Below are 23,419 nucleotides of genomic sequence, written 5' to 3'. Positions count from 1 at the left end.
CCATAATAGAGGGCTTTAATTCATTTAATCAAAAATCAGTAGCAATGGGAATTTTTCATTGATGGGAGAAATGTGAACAGAAATACACTTGAGGAATAAGTTTCATTTGTTAGTTTTGTGCAGAACAAGTGGTAAGGAGGCGTGAGTGAGGCGATAGTTAAAGTTATCTACACTGGAGGTGTCAAGGGCCGGATGAGGGCAATGGTGTGAGGGATGGCTAAGGGGACATGGATACAAGAGGCGCTGGAGGTTGACTCCGCCTGGCTTCACAGTGTGCTGGGTGCTGGGGCCCATGGGAGTGACAACGATGCTGACTGAGGTTTCCTGGAAATACCAGGTCAGGGACACCAATAGGGAAGTCAGAGGAAGGGCCAGTTTGGAGGCAGATTGTATTCGTTTTCTATGGCTGCTGTAACAGAAGATTATCACAGATTCGGTGACCTAAAACAACACAAAGTTATTTGCTTACCTTTTTTTTGGTCAGAAGCCTGGCATGGGATCTTACAGGGTTAAAATCAAGGTGTGGGCAAGCCTGCGTTCGTTTCTGAAGGCTCTAGAGGAGAATCTGTTGCCTTGTTTTTCCAGCTTCTAGAAGATGCCCACATTCCTTGACTCAGCCCCCCTTGCATCCAGCAGTCACACCACTCCAATCTCTGCTTCCATCCTCACGACTCCTGGTCTGACTCTCTCACCTCCCTCTCACTTATTAGGACCCTTGCCATTACACTGGGTCCACCAGATACCCCAGGATGACCTCCCCATCTCAAGGCTGCTAACTTAATAACATCTGCAAAGTCCCTTTTGCTGTGTAAGGTATTGTTTTCACAGGTTCTGGGGATTAGGATGCAGACATCTTTCTGGGGCCACTATTCTACCAACACAGGGATAGTGTTGATATGGTTTTAGGCAGGGTCTCAGATAGGGTGTACCGTTGATGTTCGTGGATAATGCCAAAACTTCACTTCCTCAACAATCTCCTCCTTGTACCTTGCTAAATCTTTCAGTAGAGTAGCTTTATCAGCAGCAAGAGGCTTCATTAGATGTTCATCTTCTTGTATTTCTCCTGCCCACTTTGGGGCAAGGTGAATTTCTCAAAGGGCAGGATAGCCAGAGAAAAGAGGAGTAATTGACCACCATGTAATTGACCACCTATGAGGAACAGTCAAGGGTTCTTTGCTAGGGGGTGAGATGGGGGCCGAGTGTCCAAATAAGTGCTGAGAGGTACAGTCTGTCACTATCTGAAATTTGAACTGAACTCACATTGGGTTTAAATCGTGGACTTACAGAATCTTATCAAGGTAAAGGACCTGAGAGATCCTTAGTCCTACAGCTGTCAACCTAGGCTGCACGTTGGAATCACCTGGAGAGCATTAAAACACACTTATGCCTGGGCCCCTCCCCCAGAGATAATGATTCCGTTCCATTGGAGCCCAGCCTGGGCATCAGGCGTTTTCAAAGTTGCCCAGGTGACTAACGTGCAGCCAGGACTCAGAACCAGTGATTTAGGCCAACTCTTTGCCTCTAAATGAGAAAACCATGACATTGTGCAGATAAAAGTTGGGTCCAAGCAGAGCCAGGACCAGAACTCAAGTTTCCTGAAGCTCCATCCAACACACCATCCTGACCTCTACATTCCAGGCATGATTATACAACAGATCTGACTGATGGTCAGCTGAACTGTCCACAAGGCAGAGTCCACATCATTCTTGTTCACTGGCCTGTTTTCAGCACATAGCACCAAGCCAGGGACCCGTGAGCGCTCAGTGAAAGGTTCACTGGATGAGTGAATGGGAATATACCTGCCAGTGGACAGTTTAGTGCTGATAAGTAGACACATGTTCCCTATGCATTACTGTCACTTCCCTTTTCTGACACGTGCTCTGAAGCAACGGCAGCAGGAGACCCACAGGCTTGATTCTTGGTTCTCTGTGGTCTCAAGCACAACATGTTACTGATTTAAAGAGTTCTGTAAATTAAGAATTGAAAGTGTGACTCGTCAGTGACATTTGCTGTTGAAAACAAAACTTTAAAAAGTAATAAGCTCCAAATTAAATCTGATCTTGTGCTGGGAAGATATTATGAAATAGGTATGATGTGTGGGCTAAAAAATCAGTAAAGGTTCATTTTTGTATCTACAAACATTCACAAAAGAGATGGTCTAGTAATACTCTTTTTATAGTATTTTTTGAGACGTCTTTCATATAACAAAATTCACCACTTGAAGTGTACAATTCAGTGTTTTAATAGTAGATTCACAGTGTTATACAATTATCACTACTAATTTCCATCACCACAAAAAGAAACCCCCAAACCTTTAGCAGTCCCTCCCAATTCTGCTCTCCCCCAACCGCTAATCTACTTTCTGTTTCTATGGATTTGTCTATTCTGAACAGTTCATCTAAATGGATCATATAATAGGTGGCCTTTTGTGTCTGGCTTCTTTCATTTAGCATAATGTTTTCAAAGTTCGTCCATGTTGTAGCATGGATCAGTACTTCATTCCTTTTTACAGAAGAGTACTATTCCATTTCATGGCTATACCACATTTTATTTATCCATTCACCCGTTGGGTCGTTTCTGTTTTTTTGACTATTAGAATAATGTTGCTGTGAACAAGTGTTGAAGTTTCTGTGAGCACATATGCTTTCATTTCTCTTGGATACATACCTCAGAGCAGGGTTATATTGCTGGGTTATATGGTAACTGTGTGTTTAACTTTTTGAGGAGCTGCCAGACTATCTTTTCCCTAGTAATACTCTTAACTCCCTTTACAGATTACCTAGTGTGTATGTATGTTTGTATTGTATTTAATTCTCATAAACTTCTCTGAGGTTGTTATTTACAACATTATTATTAAACAGATGACTAAATGGAGAGTTTTAGGTTAAGTGACTTCCTGAAGGCCAAAGGGCTAAGTGATGAAGCTGGGATTTCAGCCCAGATATTTGGACCCTGAGATTAGGGCTCTTTCCCATGAAGCACTTACTAGGTGAGGTGAGTCATCAGATTTGTTTTTCGTGCTGTTGTTAGTTTTGCCATCTGCTCTGTATTATTTTTAAAAATCTTAATCTTAACCGTCTTCCTGCTTATGAAATAGTAAAGTGGGCTCTTATAAAAGAACAGACATTGTAGTACCGTGTGATGTGAAAAGCGAAAGCCCCTGTTTATCCATCCCCACAGAGAGCTTGCTATTCATAGTTGTGGTATGTATCCCACCAAAATATTTTTCCATACACAATAATATAGTTTCATAATTATTACTCTGTGTTTTTTAACCTATCCGCTGTACAAACTGTTTTGCTTATTTTCTTGCTAACTGTTTATCTGGGACAGCTTTTGCTGTTGGAGCTAGTGGATCTGCCCCTCCTTTCTGAGGTAGCCATCTGTCTTTGAAAAATGTGTCCTGCTTGTAGAGCCCTTGAGTGTCTGATGGGGATAATTTAGGCCATTGCTTCTCAAACTTATTGTGCACCTGGGAGTGTGAGTCCCCTGGGAATTTTATTGAACTGCAGTTTCAGATTCCATAGGCCCAGGGAGGGGCCTGAGACTCTGCATTTCCAATAAGCCCCACCCCCCACCCCACCCCACCGGGTGATGCTGACACTGCCGGTCCACAGAACACACTGTGAGTTGCGACGACTGGGCGTGGGGGGCTGTTGAAAAGTCTTGTGGCGCCGGAGCAGTTTCTCCCTGCTGAGCATGTTCTGCTTTTCAGAATGAAATGCTGGAGGAAGGGCACGAGTACGCGGTCATGCTATACACCTGGCGCAGCTGTTCCCGGGCCATCCCCCAGGTGAGACAGTCCTGCCCCTTCAGGGGGTGCCTCCACCCTCCACCCCGCCCCCGTCCAGATTACTGACCCTCTGCAGGCAGCAGGGAGTGAAGCAGGGCCTCTTACCCAAGGGGGTGCGCTGAAAACATTTAGAGAGCATCCCGTAAAACTGACGCCAGCTTTTAAAAATTGCTCAGTATTATTTTCTTTTGAAAGCAGTATATGCTAACTGTACAACACCCAAACCACTGCAGAAAGGTAGACAGTAAAAAGCAAGACATCCTCACCCCTCGCTCCACCACCCAAATCCCCCACCTCCCACCAAAGCATAATCACGGTGGACGCTTTGCTGCATAGTTGTCTGGCTCTCTTTCCTCAAACATCATGAATATTTCTGTGATTATTACTTTGTAAATTATTGTCATTTACAAAAGTGTGTTGTTTCCTATTTATACGGTTCTGCCACTTGAATTTTTTACACAGTATTCTTTTTTTTTTTTTTGCGGTACGCGGGGCTCTCCCTGTTGTGGCCTCTCCCGTTGCGGAGCGCAGGCTCAGCGGCCATGGCTCACGGGCCCAGCCGCTCCGCAGCATGTGGGACCTTCCCGGACTGGGGCACGAACCCGCGTCCCCTGCATCGGCAGGCGGACTCTCAACCACTGCGCCACCAGGGAAGCCCTACACTGTAGTCTTTATAACTGACTTTTTTCATGTTGACACACACAGATATTATTTTTACCATTATCATAGCTATCCTATTATTCTTAGGTCCCACTGTAACCAAATCAACAGGCCACAGGTGTGTAAACAGAAACCATTCCTCTACCTTGCTCCCAATCCTAACCCCAAGAGGTCACTACTTATTAACAGCTTGGTTTTCGCACCCTGTCAGATTCTCTATACCTGTATTATATATGGATACACAAGCACACACACTGTTTTGTGTTTTGTTGAATAAAAACGGGATTAAATTACCCTTCCTGTCCTGCAGCTGTTTCCACCCATCAGTTTATGGTAGCAATCTTTCCACCTCAGGTCAGAGATCTATCTCATTGCCCCTAACAGTTACATAATGATAGTGTATGAATGCATCATACTTTATCCATTTAATAATCGACTTCTGGATGTTTAGCTAGGTGCTTCCATTTTAAGAATTTCTATACAACAGTGTGAAGAATGTCCTTGTGTTTACTACCCTTTGCTCACTCTCCAGTTTCAATGACCTTTTAGCAGCCTTGGGTGTGCATGCTGTGAACGCATCTGCCACGGGATTCTGATGTGCTGAAAACCACTGGGCAGAGAAAACGGGCTTCTTAATGGGCCCAAGTAGGGCCAGGGGACTTTGTCCCAAGTGCATCCAGAGCCATGGACAGAACGTTTTTCTCTGCTTAGGATCAGGCAGCGGCCCCCACATAGGAGTAGGGGGTACTGGGGTAGGAGTGGGGCAAAGGCGGCAGGAGGGAGACTGTGCAGCTCAACGTAGTCGTGTGTACAGCTCATGGGCGGGGCACAGAACAGACTGAAGGGGAGGAGGGTTCTGTTCTGGGGACCAGCTGGTTTCTTTCTCGCAGCCAGTGTCTGGGGAGCAGTTCTTCCCCCATCAGAATGTCAGACAGGGCTACCCCAGCCTCCTCTCGCTAGGTAACCATACCACTGATCATCCTAAATGAGGTGCATTCAACAGTGAAAACAGGCCCTGTTAATAAGACAGCAGGTGTGAACCAGGACCACCTGGGCAAACCGGGGTGTGCGAAACCCCCTGTCTCCCCACAGGTGAAGTGCAACGAGCAGCCCAACCGAGTGGAGATCTATGAGAAGACCGTGGAGGTGCTGGAGCCGGAGGTCACTAAGCTCATGAAGTTCATGTACTTTCAGGTGAGGGGTCAGGGTGGGTCTGGACCAGGACACCTGAGTAGGTCCCCACGCTTCTAGACACTGGTACTGGATTTCTGTGCCATGTTATTTATTCATTCGGCAAACACTTTCTAGTGCCCCTGACCCACCCTGGGGTGAGCAAGACAGTCAAGCCTCTCCCTCCATATAATTCACATTCTAGTGGGCAGACGAATGTGTTCTGGGTGGGAGGAGAGACTGACAATTAACAATACACAACAGAACAAGTGCTGTGAATAAAATACAGTTAAAGAACCTCTGGCATGGAGGGTATCTTCGACATGGATGCAGCTTTAGGGACGGCCTCCACGGAGGTGGTGTTTGAACTGAGATCTGTATGATGTGAAAGAGGCTGGCAGGTGATGATCCAGGGGCAGAGGGTTTCAGGCAGAAGGAACTGCAAAGGCAAAGGCCCTGAAGCCTCAAGGAGCGTGACATGTTTAAGAAATGGAACGGAGCCAGGGAGGCTGCAGAGTGAGCAGGGTAGGCAGGGACCTACTCATACAGGGCACTGCAGGCCAGAAGAATACCTGGATTTTCTTCAAGCACCACAGGAAGCCGCTGGAGATTTCCGGTGACATGATCTGATCGAGGTGTTCTGGCTGCTCTGTGGTTGATGGGTGGGAAGTGGGGGGCAGCACAGGTGTCAGGGGCAGGAGGGCAGAAGGGTGGCAGCAGGGAGACCAGTTGGAAAGCCAAGAAGAATGAGCATTTAAGGGAGGAAAAGAGAAAAGACAGCCAAAGCCTCCTCTGAATGAAAGGTAAGAGGGCAAGCTGGTTATTATGCTTATCTGGAAGCCATTCAGGAATGCAGGTTGATGGCTTTAAGACCACCCTCTGCCCGGGTGGGAGTCCTGCCACACACTCTGTGCCCTCCACGTGTATTTATGAGCCTCATAAGTAGGCCTGCAAGCACTGGCCCAGGGTTTGCCCTGCGCCCAGCTCTGTGCTGGCCTTCTGGGGGAGGGAGATGGGAACATCTGGGGAAGGTGCAGATAGAGCCTCGAAGGCAGAGAAGCCCAGGGTTCTGTCGCATTCTGACTGTGTTCTGTTAGTTATTTCAGACCTCTGACAACTTCAGTTTTCTTACCTTGGAAAGAATGCCTATTTCACAGGTTTTCTCTAGGTCTGCTTGTAAAGTGCCCTGTTTGTAGAGCCCTCATTGCAGAGCGGGTTTAACAAAGGGCAGCTGCTGTTATTAGCATCATGCACCTGCTCTCGAGGAACCTAAAATCTCTTCGGGAAGGCAGGTTCAAGAGAGAAAAGCTACCCCAAAACTAAGTATGTGCTAAACTGAGGGCCTCCTGACAGGAGGTATTTAGAGAAGGGAGGAGCTGAGATAATCTAGAGCTGTGCTGTCCAGTAGCCACATATGGCTATCTACATGAATTAGAGTTAAATAAAATTTAAAATGCAGGTCCTCCATTGCACTCGCCTTTTCAAGTATTCAGTATCCACATATGATGAGTGGCTGTTGTATTGGACAGAGCAGGTATGGAACATTTCCATCATCCCAGAAAGCTGTGTTAGACTCTGGAAGGAGAAAGCGTGGCTTGAGCTGGTCTTTGAAGGCCTCCCTATCTCCTTTCCTTGCTTTATTTTTCTCCATAGCACCTATCACATTCTAATAGAGAGAATTTGTTTATTTTGTTTTCTGCCAGTCATCACTAGAATATAAGCTCCTTCTGGTAGAGACTTTTTCTTCCGTTTTGTTCCCTGCTTCACCCCAGGGCCAAGCATGGTGCCTGGCACGTGGAAGATGCTCAGTAAACACCTGTTTATTGGATGAATGAACCTCTTTCTCTGAGCATCCCTCTCACTCTCCATCTCTGCCCCCTTATTGTCTGGTGCCTGCACTGTCCTAGGTTTTGGGATACACACATGAACAAGACAGTGTTTTCCCAGCAAGGGCGTGGTGAATGAATGCATTGGTTTGACTCACTTGGGGGCAGGTTCTGGGCTTCCCTCTAGAAATCAGCTTAGTGTTTCAGCTCACCTCTGAGAAAGACCTCCGGGCAGATTTGCCTTTCTCTAAATGTCCAGGCTCTGACTAGGGCCCCAGGGGAGGCTCGACCTCACCAGAGAGAGCAGTGAGGCACCCCACCAGGCCGCCGCATCCTGACCCGCTGCCCCTCTGCGTGCAGCGCAAGGCCATCGAACGCTTCTGCAGTGAGGTGAAACGGCTGTGCCACGCTGAGCGCAGGAAAGACTTTGTCTCCGAGGCCTACCTCCTGACCCTGGGCAAGTTCATCAACATGTTTGCAGTCTTGGACGAGCTGAAGAATATGAAGTGCAGCGTCAAGAACGATCACTCTGCCTACAAGAGGTCAGGGCCCCTCCCCCTCCCCCATCTTCCTGGGCCGCCGGCCAGTGGCCAGTGGGAGGAAGAGGACAGAGCCCTTCTAAGAGGCTCCTTCTCGGAACCAAGCTAGCCAGTCCACAGACACAGTGGGGTTGGGGGCCTGCCTCTGTTTCTGCGGTTTAAGGAATAAGGTGCAGAGCTGAGTTTTGGAGAACTGGGTCTTGGCAGGGTTTTCTGTCTCAAGGTGGAATCAAATCCTCATTTGCCCCACCTGTGGAGCAGCAGCATTTTCTGTGTCCCAAACAGTCTGAGATTATATTGTGATTAATATAATCATCAGATGGTCACAGGAGTCATTCTCTGCCAGAATCAGAAAGCCAGTTCAAACTGCTTATGTAAAAGAAGAAACTGCGTTGGCTCCCAGAACAGAAAAGTCCTGGTCAGCTTGATCCAGGTACTCAGGTGATACTGTTGGTCTGGTTCCCTCTACCTCTCAGCTCAGCTTTCCTCAGTGTCAGCTTCATTCTCAGGCAGGCTCATACCCTGTGTGGCCTCCAGCAGCTATAAGCGTCCCGCCAGCCAATGTAGCGACCCCAGCTCCTAAGGACGGAAAGAATGCTCCTCCTTGCAAATACTTTTGCAGAAGTCCAAAGGAGATTTGTCATTGCTCCAGCTTGGGTCATGTGCTGATCCCTCCATCAGACGCTATACTATGTATGTGTGTGTTGGGGTGGTGCTGATGGGAGGGGTGCTCGTCCTTGGGGTCAGTTGGAGGTCAGTGTCAGCTCACAAGAAAGAAGGACTGAGGGGGGTGGAGGGGTAAGTCCTCTCCAGAAATTTGGATACAGCCATCCGAAAGTGGGGGAGGGCAGGTGAAAGCAGCCCAATATACTTTGTGTTGGTTGAGGCTCAGATATGCTCCAAGGTGTCTGTACACATCTCTTGGGAAGGATTTTCTGTGTCACTGCTGAAGAGGGCCCCCCTCCGGAGCTACATTCTCCCAGGGCTCCATGGTAACTGGAGAAAACAGACAACATACAGATCCTCACCATTTTATCCTCCTGAGTGAATTGAAACCTGGGAGTACCCAGAAGACAGAGCCCCATTCAGAAATGGCAATTTCACAAAGATTCCATAGACAGCTAGCTCATGGTACAGTGTCTTCCCCACAGATTCTCCCCAGATGTGGCCAGCTACTTCCATCATGGTCACAGCCGACGTGCTCTGTGGACCGGCTAGGGTCATGAGCAAGACAGGTGTCTTGTCTGTGTTCCACGGTCCATCGTGACACGGGCTGCATTGCCTCCACCTCCAGGTCAGGCTGGAGAAGTCCCAGTGCTGTGGTTTTCTCCCTTTAAGTCCCGCTGTGTTCCCCACACCCATCATCCCTTCACCTGTAATCCCGTCAGGTTAAATAGACTTTGGTTTTCCATACAATGTTTAGAAACGTTGAGGTTTTCCTACAAATAACATAATACGCAATGAAAACAAAACATCCTGCTGCCTGCGATTCTTCTCTGTGACTTACCGTGCAGTTTCACTGGAGGACACTGTGAGGCACAGGGATGCCCGTTTCGCTCTGTCCTACCACAAGCTGGTTGACGGGATGCTAGCTGCCCTTAAACTTTCCTGGTCTTTGAGCTTCAGTGCGTTCTTGCCTCCTAATTTCAGATACCCTTATTACAAGGGTGCAGACAGCTCCTAATGAAATGACTCCAGAACACGCTCTCCTTTGATGTTAGAGTCACTTGTGATGTTCAGAGCCCCTTAACCTCAGGGACAGTGTATCCGGGTTAGCTGAGAGATGGGGCCCATGAGGCCCGGCTGAGGCCGGCTGTGCTTGAGCATCCCTCTCTGCAACACCCCGTCCCAGGGCGGCGCAGTTCCTGAGGAAGATGGCGGACCCCCAGTCTATCCAGGAGTCACAGAACCTGTCCATGTTCCTGGCCAATCACAACAGGATCACCCAGGTGATGGCAAACCCGTGTTAGTCCTGGCCTGGCATCCCGCGACGCAGGCCAGGGCCTGGAGGTTGCGGGGGGGGGTGGTGGGGCACGAGCAGAGGAGCTCTGTTCAGATCAGCCGTCCCCTTTGCCCTACTCAGGCTTTAAGCTGCAGACTTAAGTCTCCCCTCCCAACCACAGATGGCCCTTTCACCCTCTCCGGAGTTTGTTCTCTGAAAACCTGCTAGCCAGTGTTCTGCCTCTGCATCGGTGTAGATTGAAAGCTTGGGTTCTGGAGTTAGACCGCCTTGGTTTCTCACCCTAGACCCTCCACTGACCCACTGTGAGGCCTCGGGCAAGGTCTAAGCCTCAGTTTCCTCGTCTGTAAAATGGGACTGTTGTTTTGCCACTCATAGGACAGTGGTGAGAAATAAATGAGATACTGTATAAAAAGCCCTTAACGTGTAGAGCCTGATAGACAGCAAGGACATAAAAAGATGTAGTCATAGTTGCTGCCGCCACTTTGCCAGGGTATTCCCACGCAGCTGTGGCTCTCACGCTCTGCCTGACTTAAAATAACCTGTCTTGTGCATCTCTCAATTCAACCTAAACAGGCACCAGCACGAATGTCAGCAGGACCCAGGCCTAAACTTGAGAGGGGCCTTCAATCCTCAAAGGGTTTCTGGGCTAAAATCTTTCTCAGGGCTTCACCGGGCCTTCCCTGCTCTGTGTTACCTGCAGAAGGCTCCTCAGTGTTGAGGCTTCAGGTTTTTTCCCGGGGACCCAGCCCCACGCCTGAGCCCCATGCACACCCTGCCGTGGGCCAGTGTGTCCCTTTGGAGACAAGGGGCCTGGGGTGGAGACCTCAGGCCTTCTTGTATAGGAAATGTCTTTGTACTGCTGTGTCCTGCCAGGACGGAGACACCTGCTGGCCCAGCTCTCCTCCACTGGGCTTGGTCTTCCCACCATCATCTGAGAAGACGTCTTGGGCTCAGTCCACACTGTCAAAACTAAGCTGGGATTACCACGGTCCTAGCTGAAATGCTTTCAGCTCAGCCCAATAATGCACTTTCTAACCATCAGAACTACCAGGAAATACAATGCAAGGCCCCAAGGGGAGCAGGTCCCTGCCATGGGGGATGTGCAGGAGCTCTGACCAACCACTGTGGGCACGTTGAGGAGAGGCTGCAGGCTCCCCTCCACCTGGGGCAGTCAGTGAGGCCGGGCACTGTCCCAGGGCCCAGCGGTGGCCCATCCTGGGTGGTGTGTGTGTGAGGATGCAGGACAGTGGCTAACCGGGGTGGGGGGCACTGCTGTTTAGTGTCTCCACCAGCAACTGGAAGTGATCCCAGGCTATGAGGAGCTGCTGGCCGACATTGTCAACATCTGTGTGGATTACTACGAGAACAAGATGTATCTGACCCCCAGTGAGAAGCACATGCTCCTCAAGGTACAGCTCCCTCGGTCACACACCTCAGGGCCTGGGCTTGCCCTCTCACCTCCTTCTTATTTAAAATCATTTGTTTTTAATATTTCTTTCTTTTTACTTAAGCACTGATACAGATCTTACTGCATATAGTGTTTTGTAACCTGTTATTTGCCTTGAATATGTCATATACACCTTTCCAGACATCATTAAGGCTCTTTCTACAATGTGATTTTTTTTCTTTCCTTTTCTTTTTTTTTTTTTCTTTCGGTACACGGGCCTCTCACTGCTGTGGCCTCTCCTGTTGCGGAGCACAGGCTCCGGACGTGCAGACTCAGCGGCCATGGCTCATGGGCCCAGCCGCTCCGCGGCATGTGGGATCTTCCCATCCCGGGGCACGAACCTGTGTCCCCTGCATCGGCAGGAGAACTCTCAACCACTGTGCCACCAGGGAAGCCAGTACAATGTGATTTTTAATGGCTGGCAAGTATTCCATTGTATGGGGACATTGTTATTTAACAGATCCCCTGTGGTTGGATATTTGTTTGCTAAGCTGCATTGAAACTCTGTAGAACACCTTCGTGTCCATACTCTTGTTAAGCCAGACATCCTGGAGAAAAAAACTGCCAACTCAAGGGGAAGGCAGAATCTTCAAACTTGTGCTGTATTTTGCCAAATGGGTCACATTTGTTTCATCAGTTTACAAGTTTCATTTTTTAATTGCCAAGTAATTTTTATTATTGTAGAAAATCTGGACTATACAGAAAAGCATTAAAAAATTGCATCTCTTACAATCTTTCCATCCAGAGATAACACTTTTAGCATTTTGATGTATATCTTTCTCGTTTTTTCTGTGCTGATATATTTTCATATGTATGTAATTTACATATGCAATTTACATAAATTTTGTGCACGTGTAATTTTTATCCCACTTCATTAAATGCATTTGGAAGATTATGCAGCCCTTAAATAATGTTATATGGATGAGCTTTAATTTCTTCAGCCATTATTCTATCGTTAGCTGCTTAGATTATTTCTAATTTCCCTCTGACAACAATAGCCCGGAAATGAATAATCTTCTCCATATTCATATGCATCACCCCTTTTGATTCGTTTTTCCCCAGAACCTCCCCTTTCAAAATTCCGATGCTGGTTTGACTTTTTTTTCCTCTCCATGTCGCCTCCTGCTATTTCAAGAATCCCAGCCCTGTTGGTGTTCCCTTCTTAACATTTCCATAACATCTCTCTCGAAGAAGCTTGCAGGACAGTGTGGCTTTGTGTCTTGTTCACTCTGGCTTGCTCTGCACAGTCAGGAATCCAGAGAAGTCACCCAGAGCTCAGCAGTCTCTCTCACCCCCAGTGCTATGCCTGGGCAATTACCATAGCTCTGCCCAGAATTGCTGCTTCCACTAAGTTGGTTGCTAAACCCCAGTCCACCAAGCATCGTTAGATGCTGCCATCAGATTCTCAGACCCTTCTTTTCTCTTGCCTGCTTTTAATCCTCCCACGTCTCAGCTTCCCAACCTTCTTCCCTCTCAATTCTCTGCCTCCTCAACCTGGACTCCTGCACTGCTTGTCTCTGCAGTTTGTTAGTGAACTCAGATGCCACCAGGGAGCGCCTTCTACCTTAAATGGAAAAGTCTGGTGCACACCCTGCGGAACTGCAAAATGCAAACGCCCATCCTCTAGTCCACTCCCTTAGGTGTCAGACGTGACTTATCCCCAGTCACATAGCAACTGTGTGCTGAGGGAAGCTGCTTTCAACCTAGCTATTCAGGCCTCCTCAGGCTTGCTGTACATTTGGCAAAAAGAGCAAAAGAAGCCAGCATTCAGGAAAGTATTGTATGGACTGGAATATCAAGAATCAGCCTGTCAACCTGCTTATAGGGCATTGTCAGGCAAAAATGTGTTCTTTTTGTTAATGAAGTCATCAGTGAGATTCCTTGGGAATCTTTGTTGTAGTTTGCTTGGAGAAAGGGGTGAATAGTTTCACATCCATTTACCATCTAGTGAGTATTCATCAAGTGCCTGTGATGTGCTGGGGCCCAGGGATGCAGCAACAGCACCACTCAGTCCTTCCTCTCAAGAAGGATCTAAGTGCCTACGTGTTGTTGTCAGATCCCGGTTCAGATCCTGTCTCTGCAGCTTACTAGCTGTGTGACCTTGGCAAGCTGTCTAACCTCTCTGTGTCTCCAGTTCCTCGTCCGTAGAATAAGGTTATTGTGTAGAACTTGACTCATAAGATTGTTGTGAGAATGAAGGATGACGCCTGCTAAATCCCAAAGCACAGACTCTGGCCCATGGGGGAGGACTCAAGAAGTGGCCGCCATGATAATATATGAAAGAGTCCTCTGCATTTCTTCACAGAAATCAAATTTCTGGTTGAAAGTAGACCTATGGGTCCCCCCCCTTTTTTTTTTTTTGAAGATACATGGGTTTTTGTCACAGAATGTGTCACTACAGGGGATGTGAACACAGACACAGATCTGCTTTTGTTGGTTGTTTGAAACTTTTCCAGTGGATGTGACTGGCTTCTGCCTCTTCTCACTCTAGGTCATGGGTTTTGGTCTCTACCTGATGGATGGAAACGTCAGTAACATTTACAAACTGGATGCCAAGAAGAGGATCAACCTCAGCAAAATCGATAAGTTCTTTAAGGTCAGCACCTGGGGCTGGGGTTGGGCAGGGGGCCAAAGGGTGGTCTCTCTGGGGAAAGGAATGAAATGAACCAGCAAGTAGTGGGGCTGGTTGATTGAACTGTAGCTTTAAAGACCCCAAGAGGAGGAGAATAGAATGATAGGGCCTCCAGCTGCCCTGGGTAGAGGAAGCTACACTATAGAAGGCATGTGTGCCTGACTCTCAGGATTCAGCTGGGATTCGGCTGGGAGGCCTTGTGATTCTTTCCGCATACTGCTTTTTCCCTTTTCTGAAATCCCTTGCCATCTAAAGAAAGAGGTGCGTCCCAGAAGACAGAGCCCGCTTTAATTTTCAGTATGTATCAGAGCCCACAGAAGCAGGAGGAATAAAGACTGGCTTTTACCTTGATTCACATTCGCAAACGCACAGCCTCTCCTGGCCCACCAGAGGCCCCTCACTCTCCCTGCCTCTGGGCAGAATGCTTCATCACTTCATCAGCGTCCAGCCCACACTCAGTCCATCCCAGCGCCTCAGAGATTTGATCTTCTGCCCCAAATCTTTAACAGTAAAACCTTGTGGTTTGCCTTTGAGGTTTTCGCAAAGGGGTTTTCTCCTCGGGAAGTGAATTCCATGTTGCCGGTGTATTCTAGCATCAGGCATTTCAGGCCTGGAGTGGAGCCTCTGAGGTCAGACACGGGAAAACCAGGCTTCAGTTAAAAGTGGAATCCCTCAAAGGTGTGGCCAAGCCTGGGTCCCACCGACTCTTGGAGGTTAAGAGGGAAATAAGTCACCAAAAGGCATCCTGTGGCTTGGCTTGGCTTCTATTTGAAGCTGAAACTTTCACTTTTCTCTGGAGCTGCCCAAAGTGAAAACAGAGCTCATCTTGGGAGAACGGGCCAAATCTGCCTCTGCCTTAAATCCGCATGAATGAGGTGGGGGTGGAGTGGAAGACCACCATCTCGCCTCACAAAGACCTGGGTTTTAGTCTCGCTCTGCCACTTCATAGCTGGGTGACTTTGGGAAAGTCACAGAACTTCTCTGAAACTGAGTTCCCTGGCTTGAAAAACAGCAATGCTAAGGGTATCTACTTTATAGGGTTCCCTTGAGGATTCAGTGGGATCACATAGGTCAGTCAAAGCCCTGGGTTATAATCCCAGCTCCTTAGCTTCTAGGAGTGATTGGAAACAATCACTTCAGCTGTCAAAGCTTCAGTTTGTCCATCTGTTAAATGGGAATGATACTTGTACTGACCTCACCCAGTTATTCTGTGGATTGAAATACTGTTTTCTGATTTGCTTAATAGACTATTTTTTAGAGCAGTTTTAGGTTCACAGCAAAATTGAGCAGAATGAACAGGGATTTCCCATATACTCCCTGCCTCCACTCATACACAACCTCCCCCATTGTCAAAACTCCCCAGCAGAGGGGTACATTTGTTACAGTCCATGAACCTACATTGTTGGTACGTCATTATCACCCAGTCCATGGTTTGCAGTAGGGGTAACTCTTGGCATTGTGCATTCTGTAAGTTTTGACAAATGTATAATGATCTATATCCACCATTATGGTATCATACAGAATAGTTTCACTGCCCTAGAAACCCTCTGGTTTTGAAGGGCTTGGCACAGTGCCTAGTGCCTAAGAAGCAGACAGAAAATACCAGCCTCCTCGCCATTACTCCTGGTCTTCGGATGGGAATCGTCTGCCCTTTGGTGTTAGGTGTTAAAGGTTTCAATCACTTCACGTTGTGGAGTTTCTCAAGAAGGTCATGCCCAGCCAGTGGCATCTGGGCACCCACTCGCAGAGCTCAAAGCGGCGAGGATCCTCGAATCCAAGGAAAATTAGAGCAGAAGAGACCCTGCCCTGGGAGGCAGACCATCTGGTCCTCATTCTTCATCTGTTCTGCCTGCTGGGTAACCTTAGACAAGTCACTTTGCCTCTCTGGGCTCAGTTGCTGGAACATAGGGATGGTTGGAGGCACGGGAGGACCTCTACTCTGGCTGGGGCTCTTTGTGGTTCCAGGGTCACATAGTAGCATCTTTGGAAGCAGAAACTGGGGGTCATCCCAGAGGCACACACGGAGGCCTGTCTCCCCCGGCGGAAGGCAGCCACCTGGCCCCTCCCTCCGTGTCTCACGCACTGTATTTGCTTCCTTTGCAGCAGCTGCAGGTGGTGCCCCTTTTCGGCGACATGCAGATAGAGCTGGCCAGATACATTAAGACCAGTGCTCACTATGAAGAGAACAAGTCCAAGTGAGTGCCTGCCGTAATGTCTCTCGGCTCCCCCGAGGACGCCCAGCCCGGGCAGGGGGCCGAGGGGCCACTTCAGCCCCTCCCCCCTCCCCAGAGCCCTGGGCAGGTGGATTCTGTCCAATCACTGACGCCTGGCAGAGGGGAGCAGTGGATGGTGCTCTGAGCCCTTTTGCACCTGCCCTTTGCTGCCAGGGTTCAAAAGTGCTCAGAGCACAGCCCCGCCCCTTCTCTGTTCCCGTGGTGGCCCACACCGCCTGCAGGGGAACGGCAGGAGTCCTCCTTCGCCTGCGAAGGGGGAGGAGTGACCGGCCCTCAGTGGTCAGGCAGGGCGAGATGGCCTTGTTCTTCATCACACCGGTTCTCTCTTCAGGTTTTGTGTCCATGCAGTAAGTATGCCGTGGAGGGTATTGTTCCAACGGTTCCAACTGTGAAGCGGGTTGACGACCTCTCCTTATGTTGTTTTATAAACCACTACTCTAGGTGATCTGAGCTAAGATCTGGGGTGTCAGCGCCTCATGGAAATTGGGGGACATTCGGCTACAGTCTTGGCCACCCCTTTGATCTCTGGCCTTGTTCAGGAGGTTTCTGCCTGCATTTCCATACAGAGTGGGGCCGACCATCCTTTAGTCAGGGGTGAGGGTATTAGGGCCTTAAAAGTATGTAAATGGAGTGTCCTTGAACTCCACCAGCTTTGAGCCACAGCAGGTGAGTCTTGCCAGGGAAAGCTGGTTTAAGTCTTTTCATAACCCAGTGGCTGCTGGTGTATGAGGAGGTCTTTCAGGAAAAGCATGGAGTCCCGAATGCTGAACTCATTTCTTCACTTTTCCCTGCGTGAATTCTCGGCCACCTGAGGTTGGTTGGGAGTGGTGATGTGACCAGGATGGTGGTCAGAGGTTCAAGTGATGGTGTCCCCATCCCTACACAAAGACCTCAAAAGGAAAGTCATGCCAAAGTACAGGCATGAGGAAGTCTGCCACCATTCTGAGTATTCTCTGGAGCGCCCTTTCAGAGCTCCTTTTGAAATAGTAAATTCTCTCTACAGCGCATATCTGCTTTGTTTGGTGTCCACGCTAATCTGTCCACTGGGTCACCCGGCACCGGATGGCGGAGGACAGTGAACGGGGTTGTCTTTTTTTCTCTTGGGGAAGGAGAGTGAAGATTCTTATTCATTCATTTCCTCCCCAATTTAGGATGTTCTCCCAAAGGTCTCTTTCAAAAAAGTTGAGGAAAGAGTTGAGGAGAAAGAAGAGAGGAAGGGGGAGAAGATGAGAAAGAGAGACTTTCAGAATGGCTGTGGTTTTCCTCTCCATAGAGAGCTTCCGTGTTGCCAGCTCGCTGTTGAAAAAGAGGCACAATCCCTTTAGTTTTCCCCAGTCCCGCCCATAGGCCCCCTCCAACGACAGCTTCAACCACAGGACGTAGTGCTGCCGGGGTCAGTAGATAGGTTTGGGAGGTCGCCCACCTTGCTTTTTCTTTGCTTGGATTCCAGTCCTTTGCAGCCCTAGAGAGGCTGCAAGTCCCTCCCCGTTCACGTGACTGGTAAGTACTGTGGACACCCGTTATCTGGAAAAGCCTGCGATTGGGTCTTAGAGGAGGCCAGCCCCAAGCAGGAGGATAAAAGGCTGTTCCGTTCAGCCTGCAGTCCCCACAGTGGGATTTAGCAGGCACTCTTGCTGGTAGCTGGGACACCTCTTGGTCCACCCAGGGGAGCCGGCCACGTTGGCCAAGCACCAGGAGCAACTAGTGAATGGAAGGAGCCTGCCCCACCCAGGTGCCTAAGGCCAGGACCCACTCTGACCCCCCTGATTTTCTGCCCAGGTGGACGTGCACCCAGAGCAGCATCAGCCCCCAGTACAATATCTGTGAGCAGATGGTTCAGATCCGGGATGACCACATCCGCTTTATCTCCGAACTCGCTCGCTACAGCAACAGTGAGGTGAGCTCGCTCTGGCTGCTGGGATGGAGGCCCGTGTGGGCCCAGGGTGGGGAGGGGTGAGGACCGGCCGGAAAAGAGGTGAGATCATGGAGAGTGGAGGAGTAAGGGAATACACACTTGTGGCATGGATTTTAGAGCCAGATGGAACTGGGTGTGATTCTGGTTCTGCTGCTGACCTTCACAAGTTATTCAACATCCCTGAGCCTCAGTTCCCTCATCTGCAAAATGGAGCTAATAGTATCTGGAAAGGTTCATTGAGAGGATTAAACAGTATGCTGCATGGAAAATGCATTGTGCCTAGCAGCTGGTAACAGCCCAGTAATTGTTAGTCTGTGCAGGATCTAAACCACCTCCATCCTGGATGGCAAGAGAAACAAAGTTCTGAACAATCATGGTGATAACACCATCTAAATATTTTTAAATTACAATTATAAATAATCATTGTAATAGGCCAGAAAATACAGTTAGCAGCAAAATAAGGTCATAAAAATCTCCTGTGGTCCCACTAATTACATTTTTAGTGGCACTGGATTTTTCTTTTCTTCCTTTTTTTTTTTTTTCTTGTAGGGAAGCATGATCGGTGCACAAACCTCAGGAAAAATACAGATAGGCAGAAGGAGGGAAAATCAATCATGTAAAAGCCTTCCACCCAGAACCAACTATGATTAACATTTGGATATATATATCCTTCTGGATCTCTTTCTGTATAAACCCTTCTAATGAATATATATGTTGGTTTAATAAATATAGGTCTCCAGATTTGAACTCCCTTAGTACCTGGAGCTCCTGGAAGACTGCACTACCACGCATATGCCCACTGGCTCCACCATGTGGCCGATGGCCATAGTTACGCTTTCCAAAACCCAAACTAGGGAAACGTCTTTGATCCAAGGGCATCATATTTGAAATGAGAACAGCCAGATAAATGCAGGTGGTGTGGTCATTAGATGAGTGGCCCACATTCTCAAGAGGGCTTCTGGTGGACATGGACCAGGGTCAAGCCCAAACCTTTGACTTTCTTAACTGTATGTGACAATGAACTGAACATAAGCTATGGGAATAATTTAAGTGCTGGGGATCCCTTCATTCCTTGTCCAGTTTTGGTATGATCTAAGAATGAGTCTGGCTCAAAGCTATTTTTAGAATTATACAGCTTATACATGTGTATGTACAGACCACTCTCAGTATTCACAGCAGTTATATTCTATAAAGTGGCCGTCAACACTAAATCAGCAAGTACTGAACCATCACTCTTTGAGAAAATACAGGGGTAGGTGCCTGTGAGCTTCCGATCACAGTGTTTGCATCAGCTGGTTTTTAATATATAACCTTATTTTACATGCGCTTCTGCTTAAAGACGCCTTATGTAATATATATTGTTGATTTGTTAGCGTTAAATCACAGCCAACAACACTATAATTCATGCCTGAGCAAAGCTTATCTAAAATACATATTTTCTCCATAATGCCCATCACAGCCTCTTTTCTCATAGGGGCATAGACAGAGCATCAGCACTATGCTTGGGGGCCATTTAAAATAATGAAATCACCATTAAAAAGTATAAGAATGAGGAAAATGGGGCACTAAATAGACCAGGAACGGGACACTTGTGTATAGTAGGAGCCGAAACAAGAGAGCAGAGAGTTGCCTTGTTCAGCCTCAGCTGGGAACATGACTCAAATTTTTTCCCACTCTGCACACGTCTGAAACTGACCATGAAAGCACTGCAAGGACTGATCTTGAGGTTACAGATAAATTTTAGTGAATAGGGAAATTCACAGATACAGAATCCACAAATAATGAGGACTGGCTCTATATGTAGATATATACACATATATGTATGCATATACACAGTATACATACATACAGTATTTCACGGTGGAATATTACATGTTCAAACAGATGTTTATCTTCACCAGTGCTTCTCAGCCCGTGAGTCATTTCTAATTGAGTTGTGAAATCAACTTAGTTGCTTTCTGATTAGCAGTTTGTTGTGAAATGGAATAAAAAATCAGAGGAAATCTCAAGTATTGAGCATAAAGTTGCTTCGTGAAAACTGTTCATGCCTATATTGAATACCTCTAAGTAGGTACGTGTTCCTGAGTTAGTATACAGTATGCACTTCCTACTGTAAATCGCAGACCCAAAAGTCTGAAAGCTGCTGTGCTGCAGTCAACCAGGGTCGTTGTGAGTGGGCCCCTGGCGTCACACCACCTGAATTTGAACCCTCAGTCAATTACAAGGCATGTGGCCTTTAGCAAGGCATTTGTCTGAGCCTCAGTTTATCTGTCAAGGGGTATAATAATAGCACCTCCCTTGCAGTGTTCTTGGGGGAGTCAGTGAAATAAGGTAGAAAAGTGCCAGGTGCATCAACAGTGAGGGTGACAGGTGATATTCCCCAGGTGGTGACGGGCTCCGGGCTGGACAGCCAGAAGTCGGACGAGGAGTACCGCGAACTCTTTGACCTGGCCCTGCGGGGCCTGCAGCTCTTGTCCAAGTGGAGCGCCCACGTCATGGAGGTGGTAGGTGTCCCGGGGCAGAGGGTCTGTCCCTTCCCGGCCCCCTCCATCCTGAACTCTGTTCACTTGGGATCTATCTGCCCCTGCCTCTCTCTGGCACTCTATTTTTTAAACAGCTTTATCAAGATATAATTCACACACCACACCATTCACCCATTTAAAATGCAAATTTGTTAATTTTTAGTATATTGCCAGTGCTGGGCAGCCGCAGTCAAATTTAGAACATTTTCATCATCTCAAGAAGGACCCGGTACAATCACCCGCTATTCCCTATCCCTGCAGCCCTAAGCAGTCTCCTTCTGTCTCTGTGGAGTTCCCTATTTTGGTTGTTTCCTATAAGTAGAATCGTATCGTATGTGGTTTTTGTGTCTGGCTTCTTTTACTTCACATGTTCAAGGTCCCTCCATTGTAGCACAGATCAGTACTCCATTGCCTTTTATGACTGAGTGATAGTCCGTTGTGTGGACTCATCCCATTTGGTTGATTCATTCACCTGCTGTTGGACGTGTGGGTCTCTCCTCTCTCCCCAGTACTCCTGGAAGCTCGTTCACCCCACGGACAAGTTCTGCAACAAGGACTGCCCGGGCACGGCCGAGGAGTATGAGCGAGCCACCCGCTACAACTACACCAGTGAGGAGAAGTTTGCCTTCGTCGAGGTGGGTGCTGACTCCCTGCGTCTCCTCGTCCCCCACCCCCGAGGCTGCTCCGTGTCAGCAGCCGTAGGGCTTCCTGGAGGGGTGCTGGGCTGGGCGGCAGCCATGGGCCTCCTGTGCATGCACTTCCCTGCCCCCTCCTCCCACCCGAATTCATCTCTGTCCCAAGTTGTTCTTTCAGAAGCATGGAGAAACGTATTCTGTTCTTAGAATCCCAAAGAAAGAGGCACTCCATTAGACCCAACAGCAGGGACCAAACACGTGGCCAAAAGAGATATGACAAATGCCCAGACTGAGGAGTGGTTGGAGAACTTCAGATCGAAACTAAGATGAGATAGAATGCTGACCAGTCAGGATAGTAAAGATCTAGTAGATTGGTGATGTCTGTTGCTGGTTGAAGTGGGATGTAGACCTTCTCAGATACTTTGAGTGGCCAGTCCACATTTTACAGGCTTTCTCTGAGGGCAAGCTGATCATCTGTATTCACATTTTTAACGAGCATACCGTTTGGCACATATATATCTCAGGGAAATAAACCAACTGTGCCGAGACATTTATTGCCGTATTGTTTATAATGCCAAAATATGTGAAACAACAGAAATGTCCTTCAATATGGACCAAGTAAAATAAATAAAGGTACAGCTATATCATTGAATACTATGCAGCCACTAAAATGGATGTACTGACATGAAAAGATATACAAAGTATATTGTTAAGTTAAAAAAGAAACAGGTTAAAGGGCGGCATGTAAAATGATGCCATTTCTACCAAAATTAATATACTTTTGCACATTTGCTCAAAATGGAAGGACATAAGTGTATATGTTTATATATACCAAACCATTAACAGTAGTAATTTCTAAAGGGAGGATTCTACTTCCTGCTTTATAACCTTCTGATTTGGTTTTTTTGTTTGTCTGATTACAAAAAGATATGTCTGTGAGGGTGACGGAGCTCATTCTTGCTGGGTTATGAGTGACAGCTTCCTCTTTCATGACTCTCTGAAGCCTAGAAGTCAGAGACTTGGATGCTGCCCCCGGACCCTTCATCTCTCTGAGCCTCGGCCTCTTTGTCTATAAGATGGAGCTGATTATCTCTGCCCACTTCCATCCCAGCATTATTGTTGAAAATCAAAGAGTAATTACCAGAGATAATGATGTAGATGAGCAGTGAAGGCTATAAAGCGTCATACACATTAGGGGTTAGAGTTGCTCTTTAGCTGATCTCCAGGCTGTACTTTAAAGAACTGAGGCTCAGTGGGGTCATTTCAGGCAGGTATGTGTTCCTGAGTTAGTAGATAGTATACAATTCCTACTGTAAATCGCAGACCCAAAAGTCTGAAAGCTGCTGTGCTGCAGTCAACCAGGGTCGTTGTGAGTGGGCCCCTGGCGTCACACCACCTGAATTTGAACCCTCAGTCAATTACAAGGCATGTAGCCTTTAGGAAGGCACTTGTCTGAGCCTCAGTTTATCTGTCAAGGGGTATAATAATAGCACCTCCCTTGCAGTGTTCTTGGGGGAATCAGTGAAATAAGGTAGAAAAGTGCCAGGTGCGTCGACAGTGAGGGTGACAGCTGATGTTCCCCAGGTGGTGATGGGCTCCAGGCTGCACAGCCAGAAGTCGGATGAGGAGTACCGCAAGTTTAAAAAGTAAATTCATTAATTTTTAGTATATTGCCAGTGCTGGGCAGCTGCAGTCAAATTGAGAACATTTTCATCACCTCAAAAAGAAACCAGTACATTCACCCCTTATTCCCTATCCCTGTAGCCCTAAGCAGTCTCCTGTTTCTGTGGAGTTCCCTATTTTGGCTGTTTCCTATAAGTAGTGTCTTATCATACGTGGTTTTTGTGTCTGGCTTCTTTTTTTTTTTTTTTTTTTTTTTTTTTTTTTTTTTTTTTTTTTTTTTTTTTTTTTTTTTTTTTTTGCGGTACGCGGGCCTCTCACTGTCGTGGCCTCTCTTGTTGCGGAGCACAGGCTCCGGACGCACAGGCTGAGCGGCCATGGATCACGGGCCCAGCCACTCCGCGGCACGTGGGATCTTCCCGGACCAGGGCACGAACCCGTGTCCCCTGCATCGGCAGGCGGA

The 23,419-nt window shown here is 47.8% G+C and overlaps 1 protein-coding gene across 2 annotated transcripts in view; it reads left to right on the top strand.

Annotated features, from left to right (window-relative positions):
- The window catches only part of CYFIP2 (cytoplasmic FMR1 interacting protein 2), a 131,996-nt gene that overhangs the window by 21,440 nt on the left and 87,137 nt on the right, over positions 1-23,419 (top strand). The window contains exons 4-13 of one of the 2 annotated variants that reach the window (XM_032627786.1): positions 3,716-3,793; positions 5,546-5,647; positions 7,810-7,991; positions 9,841-9,937; positions 11,232-11,360; positions 13,890-13,994; positions 16,134-16,225; positions 18,044-18,161; positions 20,564-20,683; positions 21,211-21,336. In XM_032627786.1, the coding sequence (XP_032483677.1) occupies positions 3,716-3,793; positions 5,546-5,647; positions 7,810-7,991; positions 9,841-9,937; positions 11,232-11,360; positions 13,890-13,994; positions 16,134-16,225; positions 18,044-18,161; positions 20,564-20,683; positions 21,211-21,336 (1,149 nt within the window). Of the gene's footprint in view, positions 1-3,715; positions 3,794-5,545; positions 5,648-7,809; positions 7,992-8,348; positions 8,422-9,840; positions 9,938-11,231; positions 11,361-13,889; positions 13,995-16,133; positions 16,226-18,043; positions 18,162-20,563; positions 20,684-21,210; positions 21,337-23,419 lie in introns of those variants that run through there. The other variant, XM_032627787.1, reaches the window with a different exon arrangement.

Source organism: Phocoena sinus, chromosome 3 (genome assembly GCF_008692025.1).
Source record: "Phocoena sinus isolate mPhoSin1 chromosome 3, mPhoSin1.pri, whole genome shotgun sequence".
In the NCBI taxonomy this organism is placed as follows: Eukaryota; Metazoa; Chordata; class Mammalia; order Artiodactyla; family Phocoenidae; genus Phocoena; species Phocoena sinus.
The sequence above is the reverse complement of the archived record's forward strand: the minus strand, read 5'-3'. Positions and strand labels throughout refer to the sequence as shown.